At 40.8% G+C, this 24,313-nt stretch overlaps 1 protein-coding gene and 1 long non-coding RNA gene across 6 annotated transcripts; one reads left to right on the top strand and one right to left on the bottom strand.

Moving 5' to 3' along the window:
- Window positions 1–3,297: 3,297 nt before the first annotated feature.
- Window positions 3,298–12,050, bottom strand: LOC133505246 (uncharacterized). Of its 2 annotated transcripts, XR_009796183.1 has the most exons (5): window positions 11,863–12,050; window positions 10,821–11,062; window positions 10,163–10,215; window positions 8,609–8,667; window positions 3,298–3,956 (listed from the first exon to the last, which is right to left on the bottom strand). It is a non-coding gene; the product is annotated as an uncharacterized LOC133505246 (long non-coding RNA). The 2 variants fall into 2 exon arrangements; XR_009796184.1 differs by lacking the exon at window positions 10,821–11,062.
- Window positions 12,051–12,072: 22 nt separating this feature from the next.
- On the top strand, window positions 12,073–23,822 carry lhx1a (LIM homeobox 1a). Of its 4 annotated transcripts, none has more exons than XM_061828310.1 (5): window positions 12,073–12,166; window positions 14,402–14,625; window positions 15,236–15,519; window positions 17,453–17,618; window positions 22,349–23,822. In XM_061828310.1, the coding sequence occupies exons 1-5, from the start codon at window positions 12,117–12,119 to the stop codon at window positions 22,726–22,728; spliced, it is 1,104 nt and encodes a 367-aa protein (XP_061684294.1). In that variant the 5' UTR covers window positions 12,073–12,116; the 3' UTR covers window positions 22,729–23,822. The 4 variants fall into 4 exon arrangements, with proteins under 4 accessions (XP_061684294.1, XP_061684295.1, XP_061684293.1 ...); XM_061828311.1 differs by lacking the exon at window positions 12,073–12,166 and adding an exon at window positions 12,175–12,348; XM_061828309.1 differs by lacking the exon at window positions 12,073–12,166 and adding an exon at window positions 12,213–12,918 and having other exon boundaries at window positions 22,460–23,822.
- Window positions 23,823–24,313: the final 491 nt, after the last annotated feature.

The raw sequence follows: 24,313 nt of genomic DNA, 5'->3' as shown, positions 1-24,313 counted from the left end.
ACTTTCGGCATTATCATGAGTAAATATAATCTAAAATAATATAAAATATATATAAATACTGCAGTCACTCACATTTGAAAAATGTACGTGTGTGGTCAGTCATGCTCGTAGATAAAGTTGCGGGTGTGATTAGGGATGGAATCTCAAGACCTTAAAATAATTTACTGGATTAATCTAAAATAACTGTAAATTAAAAATAAAATAAAATAAACAAATACTTTCTTTCCGCTTGTACCATTAGGGGTCGCCAGAACGTATCATCTCAGATGAAGGCTCATATTTGTTTGCCACAGTTTTTACGCCGATGACCTTCCTGACGCAATCCCTCTTGGGTAGTGGGGGCTCCAGTGAGAAACGAACTCATGACCCCTGGTTTACCAAACTCTAACCACTGAGGTATGGGGCCCCCTAAAAATAAAATAAACAAATACATAAATAAAATAGAAAACAAAAATTTCAAACTCAGAAATAATAATTTTCCATTTCAACTGATATTAGTAGAACATGATATAAAACGGTATTTAAAATTTTACATCAATAAAAATTCTTGATCTGACAACTTTATCTGAAGAAAAGTTAAATGCACTGGCCTGCCAAGGAATAAACATGAACGTATCTAGCGTAATTTAGGGTGGTATTTATTGTCAATCCATTAATAAAATCAATATCTTTCTAAAGCATGTGGAGGGGGGTGCATGCGTGCATCGCCGCGACTGCCATAAATAGGAGCCCGGGTTGCTAGAAGATGCCTTTGTGTCCACACTCAAATCAAGCGACGAGGGGGATGATGGTCGAACATCTTTTTTTTTTTTTGTGCACGCTGTCACACGATCAACCAAAACTGCTTCACGATCGACGCATTGAGCACCCCTGGTGTAACTGAATTTCCTTTGACATGGCTCAATATGTTGATGACTTTCGACATAAATGCGCTTGTAGTACGCGAAGCTGCTTGGAACATGCGCTTTTGGCATCACTTCCCTACATGCTCAGTACAGTTAACTTGCATTTCCTGTTTATAGTTGAATACTGATTGTTTTGGAGCAGGCTTGTTTTGTTGACAACATTTATGAAATAAATATGTAAATTAATGTCAAGACTACACAAAATAAGCAACGTCTTTATCTATTTTTTTTACTCATAACAAATTGCATGCGTGTGATTTATTGTGCTTGACTGTGCAGAATTGCGAGTGTGCTCGTCAAATGTGAGAGTGAATGAATACTGTATATAGAAAATATGATTAGTTCATCTTCGTTACCGAGACTGCATTGCAAAGACAGCTGGGATTAGTTCCAGCCCTCCTGTGACGCTCGTGAGAATGAGCGGCTCAGAAAATCGGTGGGTGTGGGTATTTCGTATATAAAACTAAAATACATTAAAATGAAAAAAATACAATGCTGTACATACCATTACTGCGAGATGTAGATGGTGAAGAATGAGGGGAGGCTGTGCTTATCTATTGCTCAGAAAGCTTGTGCAGGTTGCCCTTGCTAGCGGTAAATTCCTCCTCAGTGTCTTTGCCTTTCTGCTCTTTCAACGTTAGGAAAATAGACCGTGCGTTTTGCCTGAATTAACATTAGGCTGATTTTCAGCCGGCAATGATTCCGATCCTCGATCCAAAGCGTACGCAAATCTTTTCATCTCGGCAACGATCAAAGACCGTTGCTTCTTTTTTTTTCGTCATGAAAAACAGTTGCTTCGTAATCACTGTATCCCTCATAGGGGTGAAACACTTCACGTCTGCGAAAATACGAGCTTTGTCCTTAATAATAATCGCTATGGTCGACCGACTGAAGCCAAAGTCTTTACTGAGGTTTGTCGGTGTTAGTCCTTTCTCTGATCTTTTTATGATGTCAAGCTTTGTTTCCATTATAATTGGTTTTCTTTTGGCTGGAACAGCATCGCTAACAAAACTCAGCTTTCTTCTTTTTGGCCATTAATGTATAAAAAGGTAGGCAAAAAGGCAAATATATTTCCGGTGCACAAACACAGATTAACAATATGCATTAGCTAAGTAGAAACACTATGTTGCTGGGGGTAAAATGGTACATGAGCGCCGTGAAGTCAAAATGTCGTGGGTCGAGGATGTTGTAACCAGAGGACTCCCTGTATCTGTAAATATAAGTGGACCCTTTTAAGAGTGGAAGGGGCTGGAGTGAGGTAAACTAGGCGGAAGAGTGATTGTGGCGGAGCTCCTTGTTAGAGTTCAGGGTGCAGCCGAAGTGTTCAATACAAAGTGAATAAAAACAAGTGTTGACTCATTTTATTTTTTTATAGTACTTATGTGAATCATGCCATTGAATGTAGTAATCTGACAGAATTTTTGTATGTCATACTTTCAATTCGGGTTGGATTTTTTTTTTTTTTTTTTAATGTATGGACAACACAGAATGTCTGTGTACACAGACAACATCAGCAGTGTGCAATTGCACATGCGCACAGCTTAGAGGGAACATTGGTCTTGAGTTCTGCTCTGCTGGAGCTGGACCTGCTAGCGGGCAGAGATGTGAGTTGTCAGTGCAAAAGATTAGTGATTCCCAAACAGTGTGCTGGGGTACATTAGTGTGGCATGAGCACTCTTCTGGTGTGCCATGGGAAGTTATCCAATTTTATTTAATTGCAAAAAAAAAAACATTTATTCCAGGAAATAATGTATCTTTATTCATCTATTTATTCCAGTGAGGCACAATGACAGACAAAACAAAAAAATCCTCTTCTATTAGATGGCAGGAAGTACATACAGTAATTAATCGATCCAGTTTTGGTGACATTTACTTTTGTTGGTATGCCGTGGGATTTTTCAATTGTAAAATATGTGCCTTGGCTCTATAAATATTGGAAATCACTGCAATAGATGACTGATGTGGTGATCTGGGGTGGAAATCTTGAAGTGGCCAGTCACTTGGTTCAGAGGTCCTGGCTGCTCAGTCTTGAAATGAAGAGGTATTTGAGTCTCCAATAGTTGTTGAACCAGGTACGAGGTCAAGGGGCTTTGAAAATTTGGCAGTGTAGCCATTTTGTACACACCTGTAGCGACATCACATTACCTGCTCGAGACAAAAAGAAAACTGTTCTAGTTTCTTTTGTTCTTCTTTCTTTCAAGTGATGTGCCAAAAACAGTAACATAATCGGGTATATTCTCTGGAAAGCTTACCTACTCTTTCAAGCCATTTGTACTCACACACAGTACAGCAATGTATACATGTGTCCAGCATCTGGCTCCTTGTGGGTCTAATGGATGGAGCCAGCAGCCATACCCAAGGTGGTCTCACCTCCTCTATACAGCCTTGACAAAGGGAGGGAAACAATTTGGTTTCCTGCCCAGTCACAGGAATGAAAGGCAGCAGCGAACGTAAAGGGAATAGGTGCACTTGTGAGAGTGAAAACTCAGTTGTTGCACTGTATGTATATTTTATTATTATTATTATTGTATTCTTTGCATATAGACAGCTTCTCTTTTCACTTGCAAAACAGGGGTGGCACACATGCAATCAGAGGACTTGATTTGACTATTTGAATATTACCATAGACAGGAGGAGGCTTTGAAGCTTTTGACATAGGGGTAAGAACAAAGGGAATCATGTCAGGTGGTGCAATGGTAAATGTCAATCTTAATAAAGACAGCAATGTTGTGGTATTCAAATCGGCTGAGTCCTCTCGACGATGAGGGTTGTGGCATTGATGGTCACTTTACATCCTAAGCGTGTCGGGCCAAGAGACCAGGGACATGACTAACAATTCCATCTGGAGGACTTGTATCGTACCAAATTCAATTTGCAGATGCAGACTCATAAAGGTATTGAGATTTTAGGAATTTGTCTGGAAGACATGGGCAAAGTCAACAAGCTGGTTTTGATTTTCAGCCACACAAGATGAGGGGTCAAGGTCCTGCTATTGTGCCTAATCCTATTGCTCTTTGGTGAAACAATCCTGAGCAAAGACTGGCAGCCGATCTGAAATTAGAGTAATGGTGCTAGATTAACACATTTCCACAGTTTAAGACATCCCAAGTAATCCCTTTGTAGAAATAATTATATTTATTAATTAAGAAAATGTATTAAAATTAAATGAAATCTTACTTATATAAATTAATACATCGAAACCACTTGTTTATCATCTTTATTATACTTTAGATAGAAATGGAAGCATGTCATAAAGGTTCCAGCAAAATGTGATTGTTTTCTGTGCATTTGAAAAAAATACTCATTTTATGCAACATATACTCTCAGTGAAACCCCTGTGTAAAAGGGGGCTTTTTTATATGCTGGTGGAAATTGGACAGGGATCTCTGTATTTTGGGCAACATTGTGAATCACGTCATCCTTTAGCTGCATATGTATATTCGTTATGTTGGAAGATGTAGAAACAGAGTGTATTTGGATTACTGATATTTTTCATTTAAGAATTCTTTTTTGTGTGTTCCTGCAAGCCACATTATGAGATGCACAATGGTCAATGCACAGATACTGCTCGGTCTCAATGATAGGCCAGTTGTGGATTTTAAATTCATTCTTCGCCCTCTACCCATAAACCCACCCTATCCCCAGCCACACACACACACACACACATATGACCCATCCACACCCCTGTCTGACGTACAGTGATTCCCGCTTTGCCTATGCATTAGTCATCTATTCCCCCTGGGTGACACCTCTAACATAAAACCGTAAGACAGAGGTAAAATATCTCCCTCCTGACGAAAATAAAGCTTTGCCTGCCTGCTGATCTATTGCATATAGACCTAGCGCCGTGTTTTTTTATTCGAGCTTTACCTTATGCGCGTCTATGCTTTTTACACACACAAAAGCCCAATGAAGATGGATAGAGCTGAATAGGAAATGGCTCAAACACAACAGCGGTTCAATGATTTCTCTACTTCTTCCTTCGGATCCATTGATTTTTTTTTATAACCAAGATATTGTTATGAAGTGCACTGTTTTTTATTGATCATCCATCCATTTTATTTTGCAGCTTGTCGTCACAAGGGTCACGGGGAGTGCTGGAGCCTATCCCAGCTGTCAACGGGGAGGAGGCGGGGTACACCCCGAATTGGTTGCCAGCCAATCGCAGGGCACATTAGAGACAAACAGATGCACTCACAATCAAAACTAGGGGCAATTTAGGGTGTCCAATTAATGTTGCATGTTTTTGGGATGTGGGAGGAAACCAGACTCCCCGGAGTAAACCCACACAGGCACGGGGAGAACATCCAAACTCAACACAGACGGGTCTGGGATTGAACCTAGGACCTCAGAACTGTGAGGCCAACGCTTTACCAGCTGATCCACCGTGCCACCTTTATTGATCAGTGGTCAATAACTATTCAGAGATTTCCAGACTAATGAGAGTGTGCACAATTGTATTGGACAGAAAATTTCGGGGGTTCAGCATTATTTTTTGCTGAGTGATTTTACCCCCACCATAGTTATGTGCACAATTGTTCAGTATACTGTATGGTGAAAGGAATACATTGAGATGTGTCATAGAGCAAAGGTAGAGGTGGCGAAGACTAAACAAGAGCCATATGACGACATGTACACCAGGTTGGATACGAAAGAAGGACAAAAGGATCTCTGCAGGTTGGCCACACAGAGGGATAGAGATGGGAAGGATGTGCAGCAAGTAAAAGTGAATAAGGATAGGGATGGAAATATAAAATACACAAAATACAACAATACAAAAATACAGGAAGTCATCCAAGGAAAGTTAGCAAAGAAGAAGTGGGACACGGAGAGGACTGAGGAGAGGTGAAAGGAATACATTGAGATGAGTTGTAGGAAAAAGGTAGAGGTGATGAAGGCTAAACAAGAGGTGTACGACAACATGTACACCAGGTTAGATACAAAAGAAGGAGAAAAGGATCTCTACAGGTTGACCAAACAGAGGGAAAGAGATGGGAAGGATGTGCAGCAAGTAAAAGTGATTAAGGATAAAGATGGAAATATCTTGACTGGTGCCAGAAGTGTGCTAAGTAGATGGAAAGAGTACTTTGAGAAGTTAATGAATGAAGAAAATGGGAGACAAGATAGAGTAGAAGAGGCAAGTGTGAAGGACCAGGAAGTGGCAATGATTACTCAGGGGGAAGTTAGAAAGGCACTGAACAGAATGAAAAATGGAAAGACAGTTGGTCCGGATGACATACCAGTGGAGGTATAGAAGCAATTTGATGAGGTGGCTGTGGAGTTTTTGACCAATTCATTCAATAGATTACTAGCGGGCGAAAAGATGCCTGAAGAATGGAGGAAAAGTGTTCTAGTTCCCATTTTTAAGAACAACGGAGATGTTCAGAGCTGTGGGAACTACAGAGGAATAAAGATGATGAGCCACACAATGAAGTTAAGGGAAAGAGTAGTGAAGGCTAGACTCAGGACAAAAGTAAATATCTGAGAGTAACAGTATGGTTTAATGCCTAGAAAGCATACCACAGATGCATTATTTGCGTTGAGGACGCTCGTGGAAAAGTACACAGAAGGTCAGAAGGAGCTACATTGTGTTTTCATAGAGAAAGCCTATGACAGAGTACCAAGAGAGGAACTATGGTACTGCATGTGCCAGTGTGGTGTGGCGGAGAAATATGTTAGAATATATGCATATGTTCCAGAAATCTCCAAATAAACACTCAATGATCGGAACATTGCATAGGTATACATTCAGATAGCAATACAGCATACTGTACAATATACTGTTTTGGTCAAATTGTACTTTTTGTAATACATAGTGCTTCCAACTTAACACATTAATGGTAAATACAACAGCATGCAGAAAATCTTTAACCAAAGATGTTCACTACTAGTGGCAAGGTGATGATTGGTTAGCCCACATGCCTCACAGTTAGGGAGGGGGGGGGGGGTTGAAAACCCAGCCCTGGCTCTATGGAGTTTGTATCTACCTGTGTGAGTTTTCACTGGGTACTGAAGTTTTGTCCCACATCCCAAAAACATGGATGGTAGGTTGATTGATGACTGTAAATTGCCCATAAATGTGAATGTGAGTGTGAATGGTCTTTTTTTTTATATGTGCTGTGTGATTGGCTGGCGAACAGTTCAGGGTGTACCCCGCCTCTTGTCCGAAGACAGCTGGGATAGGCTCCAGCCCGCCCACATTCCTTGTGGGGATAAGCAGTACAGAAAATTGATGGATTAATGTTTAATGCTAAATTATAAATTAAAATATAAAAACTATATTTTTGTTAAACATGAGTTTCCAAATGTGGAGTTTTACAGTAACAACAACAGAGATGTAAAGCACATTGTGGTTTCTTATGAGTCAAATAATAGTTCATTTACTTTAATTACTGAAAAGATTTTTTATGCTTGAATGTAATGCTTTATTAATTTATGGCTTCATTCAGTTAAAAATGACTCCTTTGTTGTAAAAATTCAACACAGAAATCGAAACGATGTGCATTAAGGGACTTTGTGGTGCTGAATGCACTCTGAGGGAAAAGAAATGTGGTCTGAGACCTTTGTTATAAGCACTTCATCTTTCATGCTACTGTCCTGGACTTTGGATTCTTAATTTTAGTATCAAATTTTTTAAATAAATATTTAACCCCTTGATTTACTTTGCTATCCAGTTATTTAAACATTCTCTCCCTCATTTTGATTCGATCCATATTCAAACAAACACTAGAGGTAAGGTAATAATCATCCTTATTCATTTTTTTGTTGAGCAAAAACCTGCCTCTCTTGTGTGATTTATTGGAGGTATCAACAGCGACCAGCTCTCAATCTCTCCATGGCTGATGCTTGCGGGCTTTCATGTCAGAGTGCTGAAATCTGCACCGTTGCTGCATTCAGCAGTGGCAGCTATCTGCAGCTCTACAGACATGCAACTCGTCCCCTGAGCATTGGCCAGCAGGCGATAATATCTCAAAGGGATTGGTTATCACCACACATTATATTATAATCATTAGCAATCCCAGCCTTTTAACCCTTGACTGCAAAATAAAATCACATATGTCATTAATCTAAAATAAATGCCCTGCTTAATTGCTTTCTTTCCAAGACCATTGTGTAGATTTTGTTCTTGTTTGATTTTGGGTCATTTTATGCTGCAGAAATACATGGCCTGTTTCAACGGTTTTGGAATACTGTAAATAGAATTAAAAATCATTATTATCTTCCTTGTGTATCGTTACATATATGGCCATTCAAGCTTATTCTGATCTTTAGGTATGGCAGATTCCTTTACCATTCTGTGAGTTCATCATGAACCTCCTCGAGTTGACCTTTTAACTAACTCAGGAAAAAAGAATGAAAATAATGATTAAAAATGTACAAACATTCACCAACGGCTCCATAATATGAGTTACATTTATCCGTTTATGGGTCAATCTATCAAGTTCAGTGGAACAGAGAGGCAAATTTGAAGAACATCAAACAGTTATGTACAAGATAATAAAGACATTGCAATCATTGCAATTGCAAATACATTTGGGAAATAGGTGTCTCTTATATGTGGTGAATATAGTTGCTTTGGAAGAGTTTAAACTAGATGATAAGTACTACACTTAGAAAACTAAAATAAAGATTCTACAGATATAGTACACAGTTGTGGCTCTTTGGCTGTGAGCCTGACACTTTACAGTTGCGCCACTGATTACCTGGCAGCCAGTTCAGGGTGTATCCGACGTCCTGCCCTTGCTCCAGAACTCCCGCAACCCTAGTGAGGATAAGCGACTCAGAAAATGGATGAATGGATGGAAACTTTTGGTCATACATATCATTTCATCACTTGAAAAAGTCTTAGTATTCTCTCTGAGTCTACAGTCAGCTACAAAAACCCTAATACAATGTTGGGTTATTTTATTTGGATTTATCACTGAACGGATGTTGAGTTGAAAAGGAACTCACTCCAAGTTCGTGAAATTTGACCCATATAGTTGGGCTATGGAGTTAACCCAAAAGCTTAGGTCGAATGAATACCACCAAATGTTGGTTTGGAATTAGTCCGAGTGGCATTGAGTCCTTTTTTGACTCACTAATTGGTTCAAAAATGAATGCAATGTAATTTTTGACCCAATTTTTAACTGCTGTTGTACACGATGCAATAAGGAACCAGGGTAACTATTGATTCAGGAGTACAGTATAAAACCTCTGCATCACTTTTATTTTCTATTTTCTTTTTATTTCAGAACTATACATATTTCCATTTATATACTGTGTCACACACCATTTATTGCTTGGCTGGTGAATTCCCTGTCTCTAGAGAAGACATTTGAAATTACTATGACCAGACCCGTGTATTCAGATAGTAACGCGAGGGCCTTTGAATATGGGTTCAAGTGAGTGTGACTGTGCTAGTGTTAGGGGGAGAGGAGGAGGGGGCCTGACTGACTGTGGCCTCAGAAAGGACAAATGTTGGAAGATATGCTCTATAAATCCTATTGGATTTCTCTCAGTGCAGGCTGGACTTGGCAAGTTCACACAATGTTTGCATAGTTATTGTCAGTTCAATACATTCACAATCAGTTCACATTGGCAAATGTTCGACTGATGATTCACAGGAGACTGGACAAACAGAAAGTGTGTGTCAGCGTGTGTGTATGTGTGCGTGTGTGGGTGACGGAGGGTGGCTGTGTGTTAGTGTGTGTGTGTGTGTGTGTGTGTGTGTGTGTGTGTGTGTGTGTGTGGCGGGGGGGAGGGGTTGTCACACAAGCGATTGTGGGACTATGCATAATTTGCTGCCGCCTCTCTAGTCTTGTGGGTTGGTCTTTTACAGACTGCCTCCCAAACGAGTCATCTGACGGGGCCTTTCATCTGCATGAGCAGTAAGGCCCGTGATGGATGAGGGAGAGGAAGAGTCAAGGGGAAGAGAGGGTTGGATAGACGTCCTGGTTTTGGGAAATATCATATATATATATATATATATATATATATATAATCCATCCATTTTCTTAGCGTCTTATTCTCACAAGGGTCGCAGGGGGTTCTGGAGCCTATCCCATATATATATATATATATATATATATATATATATATATTATATATATATATATATATATATAGTACCCCCTGCGACCCTTGTGAGAATAAGCCGCTAAGAAAATGGATGGATGGATGGATGGATATATATAAATTGTAAAAGGAGAAAAACAGAAAAAATACAAAATTAATTTAATTAAAGTTACCACATATTTGCCACAAGAAAACCCCACCTTTACACGTGAACTTGCGTTGTGGTCGTAATCATGAGTCTCGAAACTGAACCCTACGGAGACGGGAGACAAATAAACGTGTCATAACAATTAATGATTGCATGAATCTTCACAGTCATTCATTATCTTGGATTAATTATCTCGCGTTTTCTCAGTTCACTTGTCTGCACTTCATAAACCGTAAATCTCCCCACCTGCTTTACAGCGGTTTGGTCCGGAAGGGAAAAAATGTCATTCCACCTTTAACATTAGCAAAATTAGAAACCAAAGGAATTTAACATTTAAAAAAAATCCCTTTCAGACCGGAAGTATCTGGCAGGTCGCGCAGGTTCAAGTCTTTTCCTTTCCTATCTTTTTTTTTTTCTTCAGCACAAACTCAACACTTCAAATCTGTCTAAATGTGTGTAGGGCAAGAAAAAATAAGAAATAAGAAATAAAAATAAGAAAAAATTTGTTGCAGCAATAAGAGTAGTCGTACTTTATTTCATTTAAAAATTTAATTGCCTTTGAGTTGTCAGGATGTTTTAAATGTGGATTAATTAATTGGCATGATCGCGGTGGTATTTCTTCTGTTGTGAATCAGAGATTATCTCCCACAGACAGCGGGTATCGAGGCGGGTAGAAATAAGAGTACGATATATGTTGTTTACATGCTTACAAATTGATGAAGGTGGTGTGGGGGGCGGGGAGTCCAATAAGCATACACGAGATAATAGTTCACATTGCTTGGTCGTCATTGAGCAGCGACAAGTATAATGATTTTTTTAAGACTTATCGGCCTTCTTTTCCATCAGTACTTGAACACACGTCTTGTGGTCCAAAAGCGCCCGAGGACAGCTGGACTGGGAAGAGAGGGAGGTTTGCATGAGAAGCTGCCCATATGTAAGGGATGCTCCAGGGCTGTGGATAATAAATGCAGCGTCAATGTCGCTTTTTCAGCGTTGGTCTGCTAATTTATTTATGGAAATATATATACAATTTCGAATCCATCATTTTCAATTTGAATGTGATAAGCTGCAAAAAAATGAAAAAAAAAAAGCTCAATAGTACATAATTTTTATCTTATTTTGCATCATGGTTTTTGCACTTGTGTTTTAAAACAACAACAACAAAGACAATAAGTCTATAAAACTTCAAACTTCTGCTCTAGGATATGAACTGGCATTTAAACGAAGACGCCAGAATCATTTAAAAATGGTTGATGATGCTGGTCTTGAAATGATTGTATGACTACAATGTGGTAAACCGACGTCACTTCCCCCTTTCCTCGAAAATATTTTTTATATGCTACAAATGTAATTGTCCGAATTACGTAAATTCACAACATTTTTTCTGCTTAATGAATCGTCTGAGGTATAAACCCACTGAGGATACCAGCCAATTTGAAAGCATGACTCGTTTTCTCTTCAAAACACTGCTACACTGCATGAAATATAAATATTTTTAAAACATCTGGCTGGAGATGATACAGCAGCATCAAACAGCCAATCATTTAGCTCTGAAAAAATATTTTGCAGTTTCAAGAGGATGCAGTATCGTCACGAAAGCATCATTATTTTTTTATAACATTTGTACAAAAAATATCCCGAACATGTCAAAATACATACAAGTGCAATTTAGAATATTTCATTTATATGTTGAAATATAAACAAATGAAGCAGCCATGCAACATGCATATCCAGCTCACTAATCCTGAATACCTGCTCACGTTCCTCCTTCACGTCCCCTCCCGCCCAGGAGGACAATCTGTTCACCAGCCGAATAGAGGCACCTCTCCTACCACTGCAGCTCGCCCTCAGCCACCGCTGGTGCCCTCAAACATTTTCACGAACATATCATGAGCTTGTGTAGGGATATTTGGTGATGGGATCCTTGAATACAAGCCACATCTTGGTGAGTTAAGGTCCGGCTGCTTGACGCTTACTGATTGCAGCACCGCTGATTGGTTCCGTGAATGAATGACGTCGGAAGGATGGGAATGTGGTCGGGTTCGAGTCTCCGGAGGTAGGCATTGTACTTAAGATCTATGGAATCACAGCATATACACACGGAAGCGGAGATGGCATGCATTCCAGTATACACTGATTGCAACTGGAGTCACCAGCGCGTCTTGGCGAGCTCTACACCAGGATTGTCGACTGTGGATATATGCTCCCACGCCAGTGTACATTGAATTGTTTTCAGCTGTACGTTTGGTTGCGTGACATACACGACCTCAACCGGTTCACATACGTTTCGGGTGATAAACCAAAGCACGTCGAAGTGGACCCGGCCATGTGCTGAAATCTCCTTTTTTTTTGTTTTGTTTTTTTTTTACTCTGGATCCAACTACAGTGTATTTCTTTTTCCGCCAATGGGAAAAAGAGCAGCCGCCCTCCGTTCTCGAGTGTAGTTTGGACGGTAAACCCTTATTACGCATGCAGGGAAAAATCTGTTGTGATATCGGATCGACCTGCGTCTCCATGTGCATTGACTGCGGGGAGCCCCAGGCAATGAGAGAGCTAATAACCCGGCCATAACTTGACTTGCGTTACTGAATTGTCGTGTGTAAACGCCATTGTTGGAGTTGTAACCCAGCAAAAAGCCATGGTGCATTGCGCCGGGTGCGAAAGGCCTATCCTGGACCGCTTTCTGCTCAACGTCCTGGACCAAGCCTGGCACGTGAAGTGCGTCCAGTGCTGCGACTGCAAATGCAATTTGACAGATAAATGTTTTTCTCGAGAGGGGAGGCTATACTGCAAAAATGACTTTTTTAGGTAAGATGACCACAATGATTACAACAATCCAGCATCCTCATGTTGCATTACAGTTAATTGAGAGAACCTCGGCTACACATTTAGCAAAGCTTTTTATAATGCTGACATTTTAACAAAAAGAAGCAGAATACTGTTATGAATATTATGATCACAATATGTGCAAATACATTTTGATTCTAATTGTGCAGTATTTTAAATACTTCAGTTTGTTTATCTGTCATTAATTAGAACCTACAATAAACATTGGTGATCATTTTTAATTAAAATCCAAGCAGGATTTTAGGAGCTAGGCAATTAAAAATAAAGTACCCATTCAGTCTTAACATTAATACAAAAGTATGTGCATATATATTCCAGTCATTCATTTATCATGTCTACTTTACTTTTCAAAGCACGTAACACACAGGGTGAGTGGCTGAAGGCCAAGGTGAAGTCTGCAAGACAAGCTACGAGATAAGTAATTAAAAGCTGACTAATTTAATTCTTATGCACAGCAACAGCAAAAGATTATAATAAAGAAAAAACGATCACAAATATTAAACACGTGTGCGTTGACTCAGCGGGGAGGCTTGTTGGCAAATTGTGGAAATCGCACTTAAAGCAAACAAGTTACGTCTCGCGCCAAGGCAAAGGATCCACACAGCCCGGTTTGTTTGCTCAGTTTGGCTGCGACGTGATAAGTGGATTTAAATAGATAACTGTTTGAAAAAGATCAGGTCTACAAAGAACGCAACCGCAGACCTTCAGTCAACAAGCAGTGCCCCTCAATGCACATTGTTTGAGGTTCAATTTAAGTAAATACCGTGGCTGGATATCATTTTTTCCTGATGGACTTTTTCGGATTTTATTTTATTTTTTATAATTACCTTTATCATAAACGAAAGCGTTTGACAGGGATACAAAAACTGGGTTTTGTAAAACTGAAAAAGTTGCGTAAAAAAGATCTAACATTTAAATAAGACCGGTATGCCACAGAATTCTAAGTAGCCTGTCATCATATTTAGATAGTGTTCGAATGACAGGGTTGTTTGATCACGGTTAAGATGATGCTAAGGGAATTTGATCTATTTTAAATGACATTCAGGGAACAAACCTTATTTCTAGGAAATCACAAAAGCCTTGGTGTAATCTGGAAAGTAAAATATATTTAGAAGACATTTCTTTATTTCACCCAAAAAAATAAGACCTTTGATTTTGCTTAATTTGAAAATGTACATCAGTTGCTCATGATTAAAATGCGTTTCACTGACGTCATTTCTCCGAATATAACTAAAATATACGATATTTTCACACACTGCAGTCCTGTTTAACTGATGTACATGTTTAAATTAATTCATTTCAAGGGAGTTTTTTTTTTTAAACAGATCGTTCCGGGTCCCATTTCTTCATCGTAAAAAAACATACGTGCTGAACGTTGACACCATTCTAATCCCATTTAATGACGATGCATCAGCGATAATGCAAGTTTGTTCTGTGTGTGCAGGCGTTTTGGCACCAAATGTGGCGGGTGTTCGCAGGGCATCTCTCCGAACGACTTGGTCCGGAGGGCTCGGAGCAAAGTGTTTCATCTCAACTGCTTCACGTGCATGGTGTGTAATAAGCAGCTCTCGACCGGCGAAGAGCTCTTCATCATAGATGAAAACAAATTCGTTTGCAAAGACGATTTCACGAGCAACAGCAGTGTTAAAGACACAAACCTCATTTCAGGTAAGCAGCTTCAAGTAATGATGAATGGTAATAAATGTGATCGTGCCAAGCTTGACTAATGGGCTCGGTAAAATAATGAGACGCAAATGAGATAAACATACATTGGGAATTGTGCATGACATAATCTCTCCCTTTTGCAAACCAGATGAGTTTTTATTTGAAAGATAAGATGAGTTAGTCCCAACAGTCAAATATATTAAAAAACTATTGATTTAAAAAAAACAGCCAAATTTGGGTTAATTTTCCATTTCCAATTACTGGACCAAAAGGAACCAACAACTACGAAATAATTTAGCTGTTCATTTGACGTAACGTTTTGAGGTTGAATGAATAACGCAACTATTTTGGTCAAATTGAACAACGTGACAGTATTTTTGACCTTACGTTTTGAGTTGAAGAGAAACATTATCAAACCAACTCAACATTGTATCTGTTATGAAGCAAACAGACCAAGGTTTACAAGTGGCGAAACGATATACAGTATACTATCAAAAATTGCGTTGAATTGAAGACAATGTTTCGGGTTACTGAATTAAATGAAATAATTGAAAGATACACAAATAACTTAGACCATTGTCTACTTAGATATATACTTTATTTTAAATTTCAGTAACGGCATGTAGCGAACCGAGTTTATCCCCGGATTCCCAAGACCCCCTCCAGGACGACGTGGTCCTAAAGGAAACTGAGATTACTGCCCTCTCAGATAAGGAAACTGTAAATAACGAGAACGACGACCAAAATCTGGGCGGCAAGCGGCGAGGCCCGCGGACGACTATTAAGGCCAAACAGTTGGAGACGCTGAAGGCGGCGTTTGCTGCAACCCCCAAACCTACCAGACACATCAGGGAGCAACTGGCACAGGAGACAGGCCTCAACATGAGGGTTATCCAGGTAAAAGTACACCAAACCTTTTCGTTTATTCATTACGATAAGAAAATAGACGGTGTGATGGCACTTTTTATGTTGTGAATGTGACCGTAAATAATTACGTGGTAGAGTATTGGGTTTTATGTTATACACTTATTAATATATGTGATGAAACATCTTATAATATGGAATGCTGTCAAGCCAAACTGGCAGACTGGCGTGATCATGCAGGCCTCTTCCCATCCAACAGGTCCCAACCCGCTCATCTCCTTTACCCTGTTTATACGCAACCTATTCCATTAAACTGCAGTCATGTGAAATTCATTAAAGAAGAGCTTGCCCGCTTGGTAGGTTTATTACAAGATGGGCTATTCATGTTTTTCTTCTTTTTTTCAAAACATTCCTGGCGCACATAGCAGGGTAAAGTCGCCAATTGGCGCGGGGCTGCTGCGATCGTTGTGAGTTTTGGCACAGCTGCTCTGACGTTTTGCAATTATATTTAGCCATGCCGTGAGTTTTTTGCCTCTTACCAATAATAAGAACCGATAGTCCATCCTTGAAATATCATGAAGCACAATACAAACTAAAGCAAAATACGTTCGGTTTTGAATGCCACAATTCTATTACTGGCTATTTTCTTGTAGATACTGGACTATTTTATAAAACATTTTTAAGATGACTTTATTTAATAGGTTAACGGTGACGAGTTCCTCTTAACATGGGATACAGCAAGGGTATCAAATGTAGATGTGTTTTTATTATTTTTTATGAGGAGGCAGGCTTGAGCAATTTCGTTTTGTTTGAATGCATTGATAATAAAATGAACACTTGAAACTAGAAACAGATGTCACTGGGATGCATTTCATTCGATATTGTCTAATTATCGCCACTCTGGGGCGGGGTACGGTGGCGCAAATGCTTAGAGCGTTGGCCTCACAGTTCTAAAGACCAGGCTTCAAATCACGGCCCCACCTGTGTGGTATTTGCATGTTCTCACCGTGCTTGCGTGGGGTTTCTCCTGGGTCTCCGGTTTCCTCGCACATCCCAAAACCAAAAGCATTGATTGGAGACTCTAAATTGCACTTAGGTGTGATTGTGACTGCGACTCTTGTCTATATGCCCTGCGATTGGCTGGAAAGCAGTTCAGGGTTTACCCCGCCTCCTGTCCAATGATAGCTCGGACAGGTTCCAGCTCTCCCGCGACCCTTGTGGGGATAAGCGGCTAAGAAAATGGACGGACGGACGTTGCTGTGCATGACCAACTCCATGACCTTGGTTGGATATTACCACTCTGATTGCGTAAATCAAGACAAAAATAACATCTTTTACATTACGTTTCTTTGTTTGTTGATGTTATTGTAATCATCGTAGCCCAACCCAATGTTGTGACTGGTCAGTATTTTTCTGAATAGAACAACTGCACAAATATTAGGTGACATTGATTTAAAAAGTTTTAAGTACTGGTGATAATAATTAATAAACAAGCAATGGCATTTTGGTTTATATGATTACATTGGGAAATTGTGAATATATCACACACCCTTTTAAACTATGATCATTTATGAGAACAGTGACTCCTATGAATGGGAGAGTTGAGCAACCTCTGTCAAAGTAAATTAAGAATTAATACATCCGAAATCCAGATGTGACTCTGCTCTGCCTTGTAACGATTGTTGGAATAGAGCTTTGGAGATTTTAACGAGTTGACTCTGGCGCTTACTGTGGTGAAGACGCATACTACACGCAAATCTGACTTTGACGGTTGACTATGATTTTTAAGGTAAGAATGACTTGCAACGACAATGCTTGTCAGACACTTCAATGATTACCAATTACAAATGACTGCAAAAATCTGAAGCAGCATGCATCTTTTCTCCCTCCTTCCATTTACGTTGGCTGCACAGAACATTGCCTTTCAGTCAGCACATTTGCTGATTATGTGTTCATGTATGTGCAGGTTTGGTTCCAGAACCGCCGTTCCAAAGAGAGGCGTATGAAGCAATTGAGTGCAATGGGAGCCCGCAGGCATGCTTTTTTCAGGAGCCCAAGGCGGATGAGGACGCTGGTTGACCGCCTGGAACCCGGGGAGCTCATTTCAAACGGACCTTTCTGTTATTACGGAGGTGTGTTTGACAACCTTCCTTCCATCCATCCATCCATCCATCCATCCATCCATCCATCCATCCATCATCCATCCATCCATCCATCCATCCATCCATCCATCCTCCATCCATCCATCCATCCATCCATCCATCCATCCATCCATCCATCCATCCTCCATCCATCCATCCATTTCCTCCACTGCTTATCCACAATAGTGTTGTTGACATGCTGGAACCGATCCCAGCTATCTTCAGGAAAAACTTGGTGTACATCCTGAACTGGTTGTCATCCAATTATTGTTTAACATTCTAAATTGAATTCCCTCGCAGTTTTGCAAGTCCCGAACATTTTTAATATTTTGACGTTTGTAAGCTCCCACCCGATAAATCACCTTTTGTTTTTTGTCATACATACAAAGAAACTTTATTGTGTCTGATTTATTTCCAGTAAACCTGATAAATGAATTAGTTAAAAGACTTATAGTGCTTTAATAAAACATATGATGAAAAACAAGGTTTCAAATTATCCATCCATCCATTTTCACAAGGGTCGCGGGAATGTTTGAGCCTATCCCAGCTATCATGGGACAGGAGGCAGTGTTCACCCTGGTCAAGTTGCAAGCTAATCAGAGACCACATAGAGAGAGACAAACGTCACACTCACAATCACACCTAAGGGCAATTTAGAGTCTCTGAATAAAAAAAAAAATGTTTGTGATGTGCGTTGGCGTCACAGTTCTGAAGTCCCAGGTTCAATCCTGGACCTGCCTGTGTGGAGTTTGTATGTTCTTCCCGTGCCTGCATGGGTTTTCTCCGGGTACTCCGGTTTCCTCCCACATCCCCAAAACACGCAACCTTAATTGGACACTCTAAATTGCCCCTAGTTGTGATTGTGAGTGCGGCTGTTTGTCTCGATGTGCCCTGCGATTGGCAGCCAATCAGTTCAGAGTGTACCCCCGCTTCCTGCCTGTTGACAGCTGGGATAGGCTCTAGCACTCCCGTGACCCTCGTGAGGATAAGTGGCAAAGAAAATGGATGGATAATTTATTTTGATGGACTCTGTATGCTGCAAGATTAAGCATCGCATGCGTACTCCCATAGCAACGGTGCATTCATCAAGTTCATCAACGGAGATAAGGACAGAGGTAATCCATTCCATCTGGGAAACGAACTGCATCGACCGGGACGTTGAGCAGTGGAAGCGAATGTGATGGGTTTTATGGGACTTAAAGGACATTTTTGCCCTCAGTGAGAAGGAAGTGTGTTTCACTCACCTGGTGGAACACCACATCGACACCAGCGATACACGACCAGTCAAGTTATCCGACCAGTCATCTGCCGATGTTGCAGCAGGAAGCCACAGACAGGCAAGGAAAAAAAAAGCTCTAGACTGCAGTTCTATGTGGACGATAGCCCGCTGAATAAGGTGACGCGAAAGAACTATTACCTGCTCCCCCATTTTGACGAGACATTGGATCTGGTCTTGGGGTCCAAGTGGTTTTCGTCACTCGATCTGCGCAGTGGATACTGGCAGGTTCCCCTCACCCCTGAGTCAAGACTGGCAGTTCAAGGTCATGAGCTTTGGACTATGCAATGCACCAAGGAAATATCAGCGGCTAATGGACACAAACATTGGCAGGCAGGAGTGCTTGGTGTACCTGTAGATGACTGCGGCTACTGTGATTAGTGGCACGCAAGAGAGATGGAGCTGGGTGGAGGTGAGACAGCTGGTGGGCCATCAAGCTGCACTTTAGAGACAGTAAAGGCTTCAGATTGGGGAGTCAAGGAAGAGGAGAACAGTGATCTCAGTCCAGAGCATCTATGGATTTTGAGTGGTAGAAGGCCATCTTGGGAAAGTGTAATGGGGCTGTCTGTAGTCACAAAAAGCCTTTGGAGAAAGTTTTCTGCATTTCGCATGACATAATGCAGCATGCATGGAAGGAGCCACCCACCGGAAAAGAGAGGTTGCAGGTGGTGGTGCCCACATCCCTCAGAGATGCTGTGTCGAGAGCATGTCATGGTAGCATCATCTCAGGGTACCTTGGGAGAACAAGGACCCTATGTCGACTACGCAAAGGGTTTTACTGGAGTCAGCACAGGCGAGATGTTGAGGACTTCTGGCAGTGCTGCGATGGATGTGCAGCTTAAAAGGACTCCACCCAGACCAGTGGCACGCACCGCTTCAACAACACCGATGGAGAGGGTGGCTGTGGACATGATAGGCCCTTTCTCTCTGACAAAAAGAGGGAACAAGTATGTGTTGTGTGTGATGGACTACTTCATAAAATGGCCAGAGGCGTATGCACAACCAGACCTAGTGAAGAGACAGTGGTGGATACACTTCTGGAGGTCATGTTCAGCCGGTTTGGGACTGCAGACATCCTGCACAGTGATCAGGGTAGAAATTTTGACTCCAAAGTGTTCGTTGCCATGTGTGAACAGCTAGACATGTAAAAGATGTGGACAACACCCATCATCTGAGTGATGGTCTGTCTGGTTGACCGGTTCAACCACACCATTCCTCTGTCTGGTTGAGCGGTTCAACCGCACCATTCCTCAGCAGCTCACCAGTCTCACTGCCAAACATAAGCGTGACTGGGATCAGCACATCCCAGTTGTGTTAACGGCCTACCGGTCTGCTGTACAGAGTTCTAAAGCTGCACTCCTGCTCTGCTGATGTTAGGCTAGGAGATTCAAACACCGGTGGAGCTGGCATTTGGAAGATCAATTAGGATTGAAGTAAACTTGGAAATTGGAGGATTGACTTGAGACTGCTCTTGTATTCACCCAGGACCAACTAGCGAAGGCTAGTATGAGACAAAAGAGATAACTACAGCGTATGGAGCAAGGGGCAGGACTTAGAGTCACGGAAGCTTTTTTGAGTGTACTCGCCCAACCAGAAGAAGGAATGTTGCCCCAAATTGGACAGTCACTGGGATGGACCTCGTCGGGTACTCGTATATAGGTTGGCAGTTCCCCCTAGGGGCAGAAGGGTTTTTGAGATGGAGCCCAGTGTGCCAACAAGCCCTGAATGTTTTGCGGGTTCAAGCAGACAGATTTAGCGAATTGGTTTTCATAATTTGAAACAAGTGCAAGAAGTCTCTAACTCTGCTCAGGAGGTAACGTTATGTTTACAATTATACATAGCAGTGGTGGATAATAATAATACTACTTGTTGAACTTGAACTTGAATTTCTCAACAGCATCACTATTTCAACATCAAATAGCTGTTCAGTAGTTTAGCTATATCCTTGGTCACTGCGATAGTAAAGTAGTGTTGGAAACATTGAATGCAACATCAGGTTACATACATTATCTCAAGGTGCTGATGGCCAACCTTAGATAACTTAAGGCAGTGGTCTTCAAACATTTTTGCCATTCACCCCTTTTTGGAGATGTATCCAAGCTATCTTCTTGCTAGAGGCAAGGTAGACCCTGGGATGATCGTGACTGTCATCTGTCTCCATGTGCCCTCCGACTGGCTGGAAACAAGCTCAGGATGTACCCTGCCTCCTTCCCGGTGAGAGCTGCGATAGGCTGGGGTAGGCTCCAACACTACCACAACCCGGGTGAGGATAAGTGGCTCAAAAAAACGTCTGAATTGATAAATAAATTAATTCCCCAACTCTCTAAACTATGTATTGACAAGGAAGGACTCACACACCCAAAGGGCAGCACAAGTTGAGAACCCCTGATACAGTTTAAAACAAAATGATCCATGTACATTCAAACAAAAAGATAAAACCAAGATGGCCAAAATTCACAAAGTTGACCAGAACCATTGAGCAAAACCTCTGGGCAAAACTAATGAGCTATTTGGAGTCAGCCGATAAAAATGATCCTTCTTCTTCTTTTCCTTTCGCCTAATAATGGGTTCAATGAATTTATTTCTACACTGATGTATACGGTTTGATGCATGCTGTTCACATGTTTATGACCAGAATAAGTCTGAGATTCATGTCTGCAGAGCTTGAGTATCTTTTTGCCTGTACCTAATCAAATTCACCCATCTTGCATTACGCCAGTGGTCTACTACCTGTGCCAGACGTAGACGTGGCCTCACCAGCTGGAATTTTAGACAAAATTTCTGCACCTAAATTGTCTCTTTTCCTGGCACATGTCAGAGGACACTTTTCTTGTCCCTGAATGCCGGTCTTCCAAATTGGCAAATTGGCAAGCTTCGCAGTTGAAAGAAAATCAGGATACCCATTTTTTTGTGCTCCACCACGAATGCAAGCCCTTTGAGTTAGATGTGTGCAAAGAGTGCTACCTGCCCCTGCAGTTTTGAGTTAACTCTACAGAAGCCAAGACATCCAAATCCTCTTTTAAAATTTTATGTACTAACTAAATTCATCAATAAGCATCAAAGCAACACAAAAACATCACATTTGGAGAAATTTACTGATTTACTTCCAGTTTAGATAACGGATCACATATGACCCAGTCGGCCTTAACTACCAAAAATCAATGCATTTAATGCAGACACATGTGAGATGTTTGGTTTTAAGGGTATAAAGAGTAACTGTGGTGTGTTGTGTTTATACAGTGCACCCTTAATTACACTAGATCATCTGTGACCCCATGAGTTCTCCAGATTTAAACGTAACATGCATTGAGACTAATGTAGCCCTGCGTGAACCTTTACTTTTCTAATCTCAATCAAGTATGTCGATTCAATGAATATTCCAATTTCTGATTTATTATTCCTACAGCAATTATTCTTCAACCAAAATGTATTTTTCTTTCTGCAGATTATCAAAGTGAATATTATGGTCCTGGAGGGAACTATGATTTCTTTCCTCAGGGGCCACCTTCATCGCAGGCCCAGACCCCAGTTGATCTCCCCTTTGTGCCCTCTTCAGGCCCCACAGGCACACCCCTTGGAGGTTTGGACCACCCCCTACCAGAACACCATCCATCCAGTGATGTACAGCGTTTCTCTGATATTATGTGTCACCATGCTGGGGACTCTCCAAGCCCAGAGCCTGGCATTCCAGGGACACTGCACAATATCTCCTCCGAGGTGTTTGGCCCAAGCCCACCCTTTACCCCAGTTTCTCTGAACAGCAGCGGATATAACAACCATTTCTCACATCCACCCACAGAAATTAATGAAGCCACTGTATGGTAGCTCTTTGGGAGACTGGACTCTTTTGGCTGGAAAATTAGCAACTGGGGTTTAATGTGATGTGGGTTGAATTGAACCATGGATCATCAACAGGGATAAGGCAATGCCACAAAACATTTTTGTTAAATTTCCTATTTACTATTTATTAATACTAACCCAAAACTGGACATTTTGGAACTGACAGCCTTCATCCTTCTGTGTGCATCTGAGGAAGGTTCTACCCTGCCGCTTGTCATTGGCTTGGCATGAGAAAACATTCAATTACTGTTATGAGGAAATTGAGTTTCAAGGTCTCTTATATGTCTAGACTACAAAAAGATATAATTTGCACCTGTCAAAGACAACAATAGCTTTACAGACAGTTCATAATCTGGTCAAAAGTAGATGACTGAGCAATATTCAATATTTAAGGCATTAGACATGCTCATTGTATTCATTCAGAAGTTCCACAAACACCTTTGCTTCTCCGGGCCGCAGCACGTAGACACTTCACACCACATTATTCAGGACAGAGCAAATGGGATATTTCTCCACATTAAGACTTTCTTTTGGTATCAGAATTTTCATCAAATCTTAGAAAGCTGCTTTCAAAAGACGAACACTTCATAAGTTCCTTAACAAAATTCAAACACTTGATTTAAATGGAGCTGAACTTGAATGGCTAAAATGAGGTCTACCTTCTAAAAATCCTCAACTGGGGTTCTAATGGGACTTAAAAGAGTCAACTGTTTACATAATGCATTTAAGATTCAGGAGTCCAAAAAACCACATTTTAGAACTTTGTCCATGTAAACTGTACCAAGCAACCAACCAAACTTTTGTATTGAGTTCCTTTATGTTATATGAAGAAAATACATTTTCTTCAAGTTGTGGTTCACTATGCTGGTTTGTACAAGATATTTACAGAAAAATATTTTTTGAAAATGAACCAAACATACGTACTTGCCAAATAAGGAAAGAGCACAACTTCCGTTAAATCATCATTGCAAAATGTCAGAATGTGTTACAACAAATTGTTTTAAGAGGCATACATTCATCATGAATTTTCTAACTGCTCACAATACATTCATAAACTTATTAACTAACAGTAATATCCACGTTTTATATTCATGTCTTCAAAGGAGAAAAGATTCATCCAATTAAATGACTGCTGGTCAAATATCAAGCTGGAGGTTGTGGAATGGCTAAGTCGAAACGTGAAGCTCCTTATGTACAGCGCAATTAACTTCCTACCCTCACCTATGGTCACGAGCTGTGCGTCATGACTTAAAGAACAAGTGTCCAAAATGAGTTTCCTCTGCACGGTGTCTGGGCTCTTCCTTAGCGATGGGTTGAGAAGCTCGGTCATCTGGGAGGAGCTCAGAGTAGGGCCGCTGCTCCTCTGTATTGATTGGAGCCAGATGAAGATGATGGGGCATCTGGTTCAGATGCCTTCCTGGCGAGGAGTTCTCGAGACATCTCACCAAAAGGAAACCCAAGGGACGACCCAGGACTTGTGGAGAGACTACAGTGAAGAAAATAAGTATTTGAACACCCTGCTATATTGCATGTTCTCCTACTAACTAATCATGGAGGGGTCTGAAATTTT

The sequence above is a fragment of the Syngnathoides biaculeatus genome, chromosome 8 (assembly GCF_019802595.1).
Source record: "Syngnathoides biaculeatus isolate LvHL_M chromosome 8, ASM1980259v1, whole genome shotgun sequence".
Lineage (NCBI taxonomy): Eukaryota > Metazoa > Chordata > Actinopteri > Syngnathiformes > Syngnathidae > Syngnathoides > Syngnathoides biaculeatus.
Note: the sequence above shows the minus strand (reverse complement) of the source record. Positions and strands in the feature narration are given on the sequence as shown.

Coding starts and splice junctions, on each gene's coding strand:
- lhx1a (XM_061828308.1), top strand. CDS start 12,749: ATGGTGCATTGCGCCGGGTGCGAAAGGCCTATCCTGGACCGCTTTCTG. Junction 14,626..15,235: donor AGACACAAACCTCATTTCAG/GTAAGCAGCTTC, acceptor TTTAAATTTCAG/TAACGGCATGTAGCGAACCG. Junction 15,520..17,452: donor TCAACATGAGGGTTATCCAG/GTAAAAGTACAC, acceptor ATGTATGTGCAG/GTTTGGTTCCAGAACCGCCG.